The following is a 13,260-nucleotide window of genomic DNA, read 5'->3' as shown; positions in this document are numbered from 1 at the left end:
GGATTGGGTTGTTTAAGACTCGGAAGAAGACTGACAAGCAATCATAGCGAGCATAGCTATAAACATAGTGGATGGAGTGCACAAGGAGCCTTGTTCCTGTAGAAGGTTGCTGGCCTCTTCAGTCAAGGGATTTCAGCTGTCAAGTCGGTGGTTTGGTTGTCCTTGTTGATCTGACTAGCGGGCAGTGTCACTGGCGATGGGCTTCCCGAAGCGTCAGCGAGTTGAAGGGCTGCATCAAAGGGTCCATCAGGGTCGCACTTGATGGTGGTGTCGGCGTCCGGGGAGGAGTCAGCTGTGCCCTCTGGGTTGGCCGATATGGATGATACCGGGAGGAGGAGGATGAGGAGGAGGCAGAGATGGAGGGTAGTAGAGAGAAAAGGAAGAGAAAGCAAAAGAACTACAAGGCATGGAAGTGTTTAGAAAAAAGAGGGAGAAGAAAGGGAAGAAGGCAGCATCCTGACACAGCCCTTTCCTTCAGCTGCCCCTTTCCCTGTGGTCCAAGGTAGAAATGGGAAACAAGTCCTGTTGCAGTGAGAGGGCAGCTGCTGTCAGCCAGTCTCTGTCTTTACCTGGGTCCCGATCTGAGCTGGGCCAAGTCTTTCTGTTATCTGGGTCCCGACCGTCTCTGGCTAACCAGCCATCCTCCGGGGCCAAGCAGGGTGATGTGAGGTGTGCAAATGAGGGAGGGGCAGTGCCCCCCTGCAAGAGGTTCAGTTCTGTCTCCTTGGTAGCCTATGCCCCCGTGGCCTCCATGCCCAGCACCTGCCTTGGGCTCCCCTCGCCTGCTGGCGGGGCCCCGGCTCTGGTCACATATCTTGGGGAACCCAGGTTTCCTCTCCAGGGAGGGCCCAGCTCACACCATTGGGCGACAGACAGATCCATGGCACCAGCCACCACGAGGCCTCAACCTCAGCGTGAACAGAAAGCCCAGGCAACAACTGTGGGCAAATGGACTGTGAGAAGAGGGTCCCTCTTGGCACAAGGGCAAGAGGGGCCAATACAGGACAAGGGAGAAACGGCCTGTTGGCATGTAGTCCTGGGACAGATGTGTTTAAGTGGCACCTGGTAGACTGCTGGGGTCCAGCCCCAGCAGGTCCAGGGGTTCCCCAAGGTGTGGACAGAGTTGGCAAAGAAGGAATGACATGGAGGCAGCGCTCAGGTGATCATCATAGCCAGGTTCTCTTTTTTTTTTCTTTTCAAAATACAAAAAGTAACTTTACTTTGACTTTTACAGATGAAATGTCTTCCCTAAGAAAGGCTAGCATTGGCTATTTAGTCTCTGGGGCAGATGTGGCATCTTGCTGGGTGCCAGCCTCTGTGGGCACAGCCTTGGGGCCAGCCGCAGCAGCAGTGACTTCAGAGACAGCGGAGGTGGCTTCTGGACTGGAACTACTACCTGCCCGACCAGGGGTGGCCTCCATCTCACCGGGGGTGGCCTCAGTCTGAGAGGCCAACAGTTCGTGACTGATGCTGGTATCTGTTAGACTGAGGATGTCAGCCTGAGTAGGCATGCCCTCTTCTTCTGTTTCCATTTCTGTTTCCTGACTTTGAACTTCCTCATTTTCTTCTACCATAGCAGGTGGTAACTGCAATAAAGTCTGATGATAGTGATGGGTGGTCTGTATCAGGTGCATGTACATGTTGTACACAAAGTTTGCCATTTGGGGCATATTCTTTATTACCTGTACTTCATGAGATGGCCTCTCTCCATTCTTTCTACAGGTTGGGAAAGGTTCCGTTGGAATTATATGCAAATGAAGTGGGCGGGCTGTGAGCTGGCTGAAAGCTGGAGTGAGTTCGAAACAGTTTTGGAAGAGGGATACTCTGGCGAAGATATAAAGTCCAAGTCTGGCTCGAGACATGGCCACCACTAAGCGACGAACATCCCTCAGATGGCCCACTGCCCTGGTTCGTACGAGAGAAAGAAGAATATAATCATTCTGTTGACCTTGAAATCTGTCAACAGTTGTCACCTTATTTGGTCTTCCAATCAATGGATTGCTCCTACATCGTCTATTGATAATGTCACGAATAAGATGCTTTTGCCCATTATAAGTTGTTAGAATACTGATCTTGTCAGCAGGGTAGCCAAGTAAACACATGTACATAAAGAGTGCCACTACATATTCTGCCTCTCCAAGATTCTGATAAAAGTAAGGATTAGGCTCAGACTCTCCCACTCCCTGAAAATCTTCAACATTGATGAGCTGGAAGTCATACAGCAAGCCAGCATTTGCTGTGCTAAACTCCGGCAAGAGCTGCACATGGGGTAAGTTGCCTAGTTTCTTGTATCGCCAGTTGTACAGGTTGCACAAGCTTGCCCTGGCTCTCCCTTGGGCATCGAGGTCCACAGTAGGAACTCCAATCCGGACGAAGCGAGTGAAGAGAGACTGCTCCATGTTGGAATACTTCTGAAAGGCCATGTTCTTAATGACCGGAGGTAACTGGTGATGATCACCAATCATAATCCATCGTTTCAGTCGGCTAAAACCATCCTGAGGATTCTGTAGAAGAAGGGGTATAAACGTTTCTATCTCCAGGATCTGAGCAGCCTCCTCCATTAAAATGTTGTCATACTTGAAACCTAACTTGACTAAATCATGTCGTTTTAAGGCCGCATGAGTACAGGTCATGGCAATGATTTTGGCTTCTTTCATCAAAAGGTATTTAGATCTGTCCAGTCCACTTCGAAGCAGTTCAGAGGCCCTGAATTCCTCAAGCTGAGTAAAGATTTTCTTAATATGCCTGAAACATCCTTCAGCAATTTCCATGTCTTCTTCATAAGACCGACCTTTAAAAATGGGTTGAGGAGCATTTGCAAAGTATTCATGAAAAGGGAAGAAAGTGGAGACTTCCGTGATATCTGGCGATGTGTTACCTTTATTTTTCACTTTGCTGATATATTCTTCCCAGCGAGACATTACCTGATATAAGAAGAAACAGCCTGCTGTTTCACAAGTATATGAAGCATCCCCTGGAACCCCTAGGCTTTTTTGCAATCGTTTGACTTCTTCTAAAAGTTCTATTCTTCGAGCCAGGACATAATTAACTCTTCCATACCTGCTGAAGTCTTTCTCTGTCTCCAGCTCTTCTTCTCCATGACCAAGACGCAGGAGGTGGCGCTCGTCAATGTCTAAAGCCATGATTTTCTCAAACAACTGGTTCAGGGCCTGATTGGAATGAGTAACAATCAGAGTTCTCTGCTCTGGGAAATTGTGGTATATATTGGATATGATCTGAACCGCCACATCTGTTTTTCCTGTACCCGGTGGGCCCACAACCATAGTTAGCCCAGGCTGCATTCCAGCACGGATGGCCTCTATCTGTGTATGAGTGAACTGAATTGTATTACGCTTGGGTTGGTTGTAAGGGTAAGGACCCCGATTAGGAATAACATGAGGTTCAACAATTAAGGTCTTGGCCTCTTCAGTGTCTTCATCTTCCCCATCCATGTCTTTCCTTTTCTTCCCTTTTCCGCTTCTTACTGGAAAAGTTATCCTGAAAGGGGGTATCTGTAGAGCTGGGTCATCCACAGTTACTTTAACATTATGACCAGGGAAGCTGGTTTTCAAATGCTCAATGGAGAGAAATGTGTCGTTGAAATCCAGGGTGGCAATCTGATTGGGCATTTTTGAATAATGTGCACTGCTTGGATCCCCGTAACCTAAAATGATGTCATGCAGCCAGGCAGGTACCACGCAGTCAGTGTTCATCAGGTTCCGAATAGTCTCCAGCACAGCCTTAAAGTTATTTTCTTTTGGTTTTCTCCTCATTATTATATTGAAAGTTTCATACACATCTTCTGCTCCATTTTGTATAGTATTGGTCATATCTTGTTGATACTGGTTTGGATCCAAAAACACTCTAAATGTCCTTGACTCTCCTCTAAGATTGGGTCTGGGTTCGGGTCCGTCTTCGATGACACGTCCTTTATCATCCAGCATGGCCTGGATTTCACAGCCTCGGACATAAACCAGGCCAACCTGCTCAATAAAAGGTCTCCTCTGGTCAAACTTGGTACCATATGGTTTTGTGGGACGCACAGTAACTAAAAAGCATACATCATGCTTACGAAGGCCTTCCCATTCATCTTTGATGTGATCTCTGACATTGAGATTGATGGTGACATCTGCACGAACTCTGGTTGGCCAGTTTTCGCCTATGTTGGGTTTGGCAACCTCAACCACAGTGAAAGCCACAATGGGTTGAGCCATTCGCGCCCAGCCACCAAATACTACACCGCCATATTCAGACTGCCAAGGCTTCATTCTGCTGACACTGTCTTCGATGTCCTGCCTAATTTCATAAGTTGATTCTAAGCGGAAGAGATTAAAGTTCCTTAGGAGGTAATCATGAAGAGTCAAAAACTGCAAATTTAGCTTGGGAAGAGCAAGACAACCTTCCCCTGAATAGCACTCAGTTGGGACAATATTTTCATCCCATATGATTTTCTCAGTTGGATACAAAGGCATCTGGTTCAACTGCTGAATCTGAGAAATTCGACGTTCATGACGAGATACCAGCAATTCTAGAAGAAATTCTTTATCAAAAGTTGTGTCTTCGGTTTTAGGAAGAGTTGGTAACAAGCAGAGGTATGATGCCACCTGGTGGAGTGTATTTGAACTAAGAGGTCCAAAGAACTTGACCAAGGATCCCCGAGTATCTACTTCTGCCACATTTGAGAGGGCAAAACCATGGAGTTCAGGAAAATGTGCAAAAGCAGCTCTCTGTAGAGAAGTGATTCTATCATAGTGAATGGTAGTCATCTCGTTCTCTGTCAGAGCATTTCCAGTCTGGTCATTAATCTCGAAACCAGTATAGAACTTAAGCATGTCCAAAAGCTGGGAAAAAAGATGGCCATCCTCTTCCCTATGAACAAGGTTGGAAAGGTAGCAGTGAACCAAAAGGTGGGAGTCGTCCAGGATGGTATTAAACCAGCGCCTTGTGGGGAGTAGGGCCTCTAGATCAATCATAAGTTCAATGAATCTTTCACAGTAATGAACTTTGTCCATAGTGACAGGTTCAGAAAGTGGGACTGACTTCAGCACGGAAATAAACTTCTGGATGAGCTGTGAGAGAAATCTTCTTTCTTGATAGGCTTGTTCTCTTGCTTCTGCATCCATCTTTTCATCGTTCTTTTTAATCAAGTTCCAGAATTTTCTTAGCTTAGGTGTCTTTTTAAATTCTAATTCCAAGCGTGCAGGCTGTAAGCCCATCCACATTGGGAGGGAGATAAGCTGCTGTACTTGACTTCGTATCAAGTCTACTTCCAAACTATTGAAGCAGTGATCAAGAAAAAGCAATAAGACTGTCTGTTCATGGAGTGAAAATTCACCATCAGTTTCAGCCAATGCTGCTTTCAAGATGCACTTGAAAAAAAATGGGAAGTGGTCTGGCTTCTTCTTGAAAGTCTCCCATGCAGGGACATTTTCTCTGAACTTCTCATTCACCATACAACAGATGGACATTAAATAGGCCTTGCTGGACACGTCCGGAGAATAATTCATCCACAGGTAATTTTCAGGGTACTGGCTAAATTCCAAGAGCATTATCTTTCTGATGGCAAACCTTGAATTGACAATCTCTTTTTTCATATATATCTTCAATGACCTAAGTTGCAAATTCAATCCCCAGTTGGGCGTGTATGGAAGGAAACAGATCGTTTCCCTTTCACATTGATGGTTCTCTCTCTCGCCTTGCCTTGATATCAAAAGGTGATTTTTTTCTTGATATGGGGAGACCAGTATTTACATGCCAACTGGGTCACGAACTCCACGTTGATCTGGGACACCGTAGGGGCCACGACTTTCTTGGGCTGAGCTGGAGCCGCAATGGCAGCACTCGCCCTCCGCTGCAGTGGGGAAGAAAGGCCCGCTCTGAGCAACCGTTAGCCTGATGCACTTCCCCAGGGAGCGGCTGCGGCTGCCTATCCACGCAGGGCAAGGACCTCCGGCCCGGAAAGCCTCAGCCTTCACAGTTCCGTGGGGAACGCGTCCCTAGCCAGGTTCTCCAGCCAGGATCTCCAGCCAGATTCTGTGTTTATTGTCTTGTTACATCTGTATTTATACCAGTTGATTTTAATCCTATCCATTCTATTCCAAAGGTTAGGGCGTTTCTTATCTCCATTCCAAGGTTACTCTATTGTTCTATTAAGCTACAAGGAAGTAACTGAAGGATTTTATCCTAAGTAAAGATTATGTAGCTTAAGTGTGATGATTCATAGTTAAAGTGATTAACTACCCGCCTGGCACTTAGTTAAGGGGTTTTATTCCCTCCCTAACTCCAGGGAAAAATCCTCACCTGGGGAAACAACCTTTCTCGGGGAGGTGGTCCTGTTTAAAACACACAGTGTTAAGAGGGGGAGCAAACATATGCCATATATGACAGGTCCCTTGAAACATAAGCTGTGCAGATGTTTCTTCCCTGCAGCGACTGTGTCAAGCAGCAAGGGTGGACCGGCTTCCAGCAGTCAGCGCTGGGATGGATGGATGGGTAGAGGTCAGTGCTGGGATGGATGGATGGGTAGAGGTCAGTGCTGGGATGATGGGCAGAGTTCAGAGCTGGGATGGACAGGCAGAGGTCAGCGCTGGGATGGACGGGCAGAGGTCAGCGCTGGGATGGATGGACGGGCAGAGGTCAGTGCTGGGATGGATGGACGGGCAGAGGTCAGCGCTGGGATGGATGAGTGGGCTGGGCTGGGGAAGGAGGCAGAATGGTGAACGGGCCGAGGTCAGAGGCTCACCCAGTCTCCATGCACCTGATGCCCACACGGCCTCGGGATCCCATCTGTGAGCCGCATGCCCACGGACCACGGGTTCACCAAGTCCTTGCCTCGTGCAGTTCGCATTCATCCTCTCACCCCTGCTGAGCGGAGAACTGCTGCTAACACCTCACAAGTGAAGAGCCGAGTCTCGCAGTGCGTGCACCACTAGCTCAAGGTCACCCACGGAGAGAGGGCGCTCAGGGTTGGAGCCAGGCTGTGCGGGCATGCGGGTGAGCACGTGGAAGGCGGGCCCCGGGCGGCTGCTGCTCTCCCTTCCCCATCTGCTGGCTCCAGCAGCTGCGGCCATCTGGTGACGCCGAGGCCCATGCAGGTTCATTTCCTTCTCAGGGAGGCGCTGATGTCCGGAGTGGCCGTCACAGAGGCACAGCGGAGGGGGCACCTGGGCGATGGGACCTGGGGTGGGACTCGGGGAGAGAATGCGTCAGGGGATCGGCGTGGACACGTGTCCAAAGGAAGGAGAGGGACGTTCAGAGACACTTGGGATTGGGTGGCCAGGACGGTGTGGCCGACTTAGGACTGAGGACCCATGTTTTTGTCCCTGTTGTTTTCGCTGGACACCAGCACGGTCTGTCATCCCAAGATGCCGCGCATGAGCCCCAAGGACAGGCTGGGACGACTGGCCTGCGAAGGTGGCCACGCAGCCCACCAGCCACTCTCGGCAGGAAACCAGCCCAGCCTCAATCCTTCCGGCCACTCAGCCCGTGTCACCGGCTCCATCTCGCGTCCCATGGGCCTTGGGCCTGAGGGAGGTTTGCCCAGACCATGCCCCAGACCCTGAGCAAGTGGAGGCCCCGGGCCACATGGGGAGGTAGCATGGCCGGGGAGGGCAGATGTTGGGGTGTCCACTCTGCCCATGTGGGAAGTCTCTACTCCTGCAAGTCAGGGAAGTGTGGCAGGTCCCCTGCAAGGGGGGGGGGGGGGGGGGAGGTAGGTGGCGGCTCTTCCCTGGCCTTGCCCTCACGGCCCCTGGGTCAGAGCAGGTCCGTGTCCCGATGGACCACAAGCACCCGGCTCACCTCCCTCTTCTCTCTCTGCGGCCCCTGTTACACCTGCCCAGCACTTTGGGGTCGGCACCCAGGAGCCAGACGTGCCTGCTTCCCTGTGACAAGCCTCCAGCGAGCCAAGGGGCATCTGACCGTCTCCCTGTGCCCTGGCTGTGCGTGCCGGCTGCGCGGGTGCTGCCGATGGGAAGGCAGATGCTGATGGGTCAGCGGGCTGTCCCGACAGAGCAGCGGCATCGCCCCCTCCACTGGCCGTTGGAAGGAACAGGTCTCAATCCTTCTACCCTGGGATTCTAAGAGGGGGCGCCCTCCTCCCTGCTGCCCCCGGGACAGGGCTGGCAACCACCCACCGTGGTCTGGGTGCCAAAAGCCCCAAGGAAGATAGACGTCCAGTTCTGAAACAGTGCTCGATGCCCCTATGTTTTCTAGTGGGAAAGAGTCTGCCAGGCCTGGGCCTGGCTGGGGCTCAGTTGGTTCGAATGCTGTCCCGATGCACCAAGGTCGCAGGTTCGGTCCCCAGTCGGGGCACAGGCAAGAAGCACCAGCGAGTGCACCGGTAAGTGGAACAACAAAGTGATGTTCCTCTCTCTCCCTCTCCCTCTCCCTCTCAAAATCAATAATAAAAATAAATAAGTTGTCAGGCCCTGAGTCCACAAACAGGAATGGTGTCCTGTGTTCAACATGAGAGCAGTCTGTTATGGAACCCCGTCCAGGCCACGGCGACTCCACGCAGCGCGATTCCCTGACACCTCTTGCATCCCCATAAGTGGCGATTCCTTGTGCATTTTCTCATCTGAAAGCTGTTCAGGGAAACATCTGGTAGCAGCAGACTGGCCGTTATGTCCTTGAAGAGAGAAAAGTAAACGTACTGACAGAATCACAGTCTTAGAGCTGAAGGGACTCAGTAGATGTTGATCAGCTATACAATAAACAGGAGCTGTATTAATTACTTCGAGGAGGAAAAAGGCCTCGGGTTCTGTGGTTCTGAGGAGGGCTGAATGCGGAGATGGGCCTGTTGGGCAGCTCAGCACAGACGCGGGACCGCCGTCCGCAGGCGAGCCCATGGGCCCCTCTTCCTACTGATCATCGGCAGGAATCCGGCCCGTATCTCTCACCTTCTGCAGAAGTAATCATCGAAGGCAAACGCATTTCCAAAGGTCCCCACTTTGGAAAAAACAGAGAACACATTATGCAATCAATTCACAGGAGGAGATGATATTTGGGGATTCAAATCTCTTGTCCAAACCACTGCAGATCTACATCAACACGAGGGGATGTTTTGTTCTATTCCTGCCCCTTCAATCCCTGTGGTCTGGTGGTGGTGGCTATATTTGCAAACTCATCCTCTTAGCCTTGGGAAAATGAGCTTGGAAGTCCTCAAGTCATTTAAGGTCTTAAAGCCAAAGTCATTTTGAGTCGCGGGGAAGAGTAGGATCAGGTGGGGCCATGAGGAGGCGTGCCCAGTGCTCGCCAGAGAAGAACTGGATGCGTGGCTGTTGGGCTCCCTTAGCCGCGGGCTGTGACCCCTCAGCTGCAGAGGCGCCTGCTGCAGGGGCCCCTGCCTGTTCTTGAGTTCTTCGTCTCAGTCATTAGTGCCATAAGCAGCGCAGATAAATCTCGAAGTGACTGAGTTTGGCCAGGCCTGTGTTGCTAAGTAATTAGAGCAGTGGTTCTCAACCTTCTGGCCCTTTAAATATAGTTCCTCATGTTGTGACCCAACCATAAAATTATTTTCGTTGCTACTTCATCACTGTAATGTTGCTACTGTTATGAATCGTAATGTAAATATCTGATATGCAGAATGGTCTTAGGTGACCCCTGTGAAAGGGTCGTTCGACCGCCAAAGGGGTTGCGACCCACAGGTTGAGAACCCCTGGATTAGAGTGTCAGCCCTTGAACCAGAGTGTCCAGTGTTAGACTCCTGGTCAAGGGCACATAGCTGGGTTGCAGGTTCCATCCCCGGCCCAGATCGGGGCGCAAGCGGGAGGCAACCAATCGATGTGTCTTTCTCACATCCATGTCTCTCTCTCCCTCTCTCTCTCTTTCTCTCTCTGTCTCTCTCTCCCTCTCCCTCCCTTCCACTCTCTCTAAACAAGTCAATGGGGAAAAACATCTACTGAGTTTGATTTCCTGAGCAAAGATGTGTGTATGTGTGTGTGTGCGTGTGTGTATGTGTGCGTGTGTGTGTGTGTGTGTGTGTGTGTGTGAAGCTGGGTGGGTAAGGATGCTGACAGTGTTATTCTCATAGGAAATCTGCAAATTCTTTCCGATGTTTCTGCTCGGCTCCACTGAGCTGGAGCATGTTAGACAATCAGGAAACATGGCAAGACCTTGTGCTGAGCAGGAAAGCTTACAGGCGATTTCCACTCCTCCGGCTGAGACGAGGCGTCCGCCTCCAGGGATTTCCTGCGTCCGTGGCTGCGGAACCCCAGGCCTCTCATCGCCGCTCCGCTCAGGGGCTCCAGGGCAGGGTTATTGTGGGTGTAAAGATGGGCTAAGGGGTGCCAGCTGGCATGGCTCAGTGGTTGAGCATCGACCCATGAACCAGGAGGTCACGGTTTGATTCTCAGAGCACATGCCCGGGTTGCAGGCTCAATCCTAGTGATCTGCTACATGCAGGAGGCAGCCGATCAGTGAGTCTCATCATTGATGTTTCCATCTCTCTCTTCCTCTCTGAAATCAATAAAAATATATTATAAAAAAAAAAGACAGGATGGGGGTGAGTCGTGTGGGGCAGACGCCTCTCTGAAATCAATAAAAATATATTATAAAAAAAGACAGGATGGGGGTGAGTCGTGTGGGGCGGACAGAACGTGCACAGCACCGGAGCTGTCCGACGGGCCTGCTGCCCCTAAGCCCGGCTCTCTGGACACTGAGATGTTTCCGAGCCTGAGAGGAGCAAGCACCGCCGGGCAGCTCGGTGCCCCCGCTGCCGCCCTGGGCGTGTTCTTCCAGAAGCAGGTGTCCACTCCAGTACCTCACTGGCGAGTAACAGAGTCTTTCCCGTGGAAAAGAGGCTTTTAAAAAACTACGCCACTGGGCACTAGGGTGGTCACTAGGACGCACAGGTCGGTCTGGGGCTCTGCCGGGCACCTTGTCCCAGCGCCAGGCCTCAGGACCACGTGGGCTGCCACATTCACACTTCATTCTGGCAATAGAAATCCTTTCTACTCCACAGCTCATGCGTCATGTCATCGTCTCTCAGCTTTATGGAGATACACTTGACAGAACTGTAGTTATTACAAGTGTGCCATGTGATGGTTTGATGGACATACACGATTTTGAAGGGCTCCCACCATCGGGTAAGTTAGCACATCCATCACCTCTTATAATTACTTTTTTTTCTTTTTAGTCTGAACAGAAGTTCTACTCTCTCAGCAAATTTCAGTTTTATAAACAGTGTTCTCAGCTGTAGTCACCACATTCTACATTAGTGACCTTATTCCTCTGGTAACTGAAAGTTTATACCTTTTACCACCCTCTCCCACTTGCCCACCCCCAGCCCCTGGCAACCACCATTCTGCTCTGTTTCTGACTTCCTTTTTGTTTTTATTTCCACATATCAGTGATACCATGTAGTATTTGTGTCCATACCACCCAAAGCAGTTTACTATTTTTTTGTTAATCCTCACCCCAGAACATTTTTCCATTGATTTTTTTAAAGAGAATGGAAGGGATGGGGAGAGACACAGAGAGAGACACATCAATTGGTTGCCTCCTGCACGCACCCCGATCAGCGATGGAGGCTACAACGGAAGTACCTGCCCTTGACTGGTATCAAACCTGGGACCCTTCAGTCTGAGGGCCGACACTATCCACTGAGCAACACCAGCAGGGCAGGAATCTCTTTGTAGTTAGATGGGAGTCCCCAGCCTGGCATGGAGGGTTGACGGCGGTATTTCCAGAGCAGTGAGAAACCCGTGACAGCGGCATAGCAATTAAGTTGGGTTGTACCTCACACCGACACCAGGATAAATTTCAAACGAATTAAAAACCTACATGCAACAGTAAACCCTTAAGCACTAGGTGAATCAGTGGGCGATCCCTTTCCTAACCTGGAGCTGAAAAGCCCCAGTGCGTAAAACCCAGAAGCCATAAAATCGAAGATTAGTAAGTCCTCCTGCGTATGGCTCGGGCCATGCAAAAGCTTGCTTCTTTATAAACTGTCAAAAGATTAAGGTGAGCCCTCGCCGGTTTGGCTCAGTGAATAGAGCATCCGCCTGTGGAGTGAAGGGTCCCAGGTTCGATTCTGGTCAAGGGCGTATACCCGGGTTGTGGGCTCAATCCCCAGGTGGGGGTGTGCAGGAGGCAGCTGATTAATGGTTCTCTCTCATCATTGATATTTCTATTTCTCCCTCTCTCTTTCTCTCTGAAATAAAAAATATATTTTTTAAAAAAGATAAAGGCGAAGAAACACTCTCTAGGAATATCGTAAACAAAGGATTAGTTTTCTTAATATAGGAAAAGTGTCCACAAGTTCATATAAAGACCCTTAACTCATGAGAAAGATGAAAAAGGCACTTGAGAAAGGAAGAAATACAAGCCAGCAATGCTTATGAAGCATTTATATTCTACTCTTTGACCTAAGGGTACTATTTCTAGAATTCACAGATTATTTATTGTCATATAAATACCCATCAATAGAATACATAATCTTAAAGTGTAGAATACCCCACACTGCACATGCATGCACACACATGCACACACATGTACACATCATGTGTATGCACAGACATGTACTCTCACACACACAAGTTGGAACTCTTTATGTGCTGATGTGGGAAGAGCACCACGATGTATTAAGAAAAAGGAAAAGCCACATCAGGAAACAGTGAAGGTGCCGGTCAGTGTAAATGGGCGCTCCTTGTCCTGGGGCCGGTAAAGGAATGAGAAGTGTCCCTGTGTCTGCAGATCACGACTCATGTCCTGTGTCCCTTTAGTGTATAGACAAGTAGGTTGTCCTAGGAATTATTTCTTTGTAAGAGTCGGACGTGCTCTGGCTGGAGACCCACCCCGCTCACCACAGAATGAATGTTTAATTAAGATATGTGTTCATATCTATCCCTCAATGCTACCTTTTTATAAAGAAAACAGAAAATGCCTATATTCCCAATACCCAGGGATGAGCACTACTAACATTTTGGTGTATACTCTTCCAATTCTTTTTTCCTATGGTGTGGACATATGTTGCTGTTTTTCAGTTTTCAATCACAGTTGACACTGAACATTATATTTGTCTCAGGTGTACAGCAGAGTTGTTAGACATGTATGTAACTTACAAAGGGATCCCCAATATTCCCAGTACGACCGGGCACCGTCCTTAGTGATTACAACATCATGGGCTGGTCCCTGTGCTGCACGTCACACCAGTCCGTCTCTGCATCTGAGGCGTGGCCGCGATGCCACAAGCCGTGGGCTCCAGAGAAACCAGTTAGGTCATGTTCGCATGGACCGGCAGCTCCTGAACAAAGGAAG

The 13,260-nt window shown here is 49.7% G+C and overlaps 1 protein-coding gene across 1 annotated transcript; it reads right to left on the bottom strand.

The window, feature by feature from the left end:
- Positions 1-1,202: 1,202 nt before the first annotated feature.
- LOC102253372 (intron-binding protein aquarius-like) lies at positions 1,203-10,226 on the bottom strand. Its single transcript, XM_014532253.1, is given in 5 exon segments — positions 1,203-5,588; positions 5,590-5,610; positions 5,701-5,724; positions 5,726-5,851; positions 10,140-10,226. Coding segments are annotated over 5 exon segments (4,578 nt in total). The 3' UTR covers positions 1,203-1,268.
- Between the last annotated feature and the right edge of the window lie 3,034 nt (positions 10,227-13,260).

This window comes from Myotis brandtii, unplaced genomic scaffold (assembly GCF_000412655.1).
Source record: "Myotis brandtii unplaced genomic scaffold, ASM41265v1 scaffold868, whole genome shotgun sequence".
NCBI classification, from domain to species: domain Eukaryota; kingdom Metazoa; phylum Chordata; class Mammalia; order Chiroptera; family Vespertilionidae; genus Myotis; species Myotis brandtii.
This window is presented reverse-complemented; position numbering and strand designations above follow the sequence as displayed.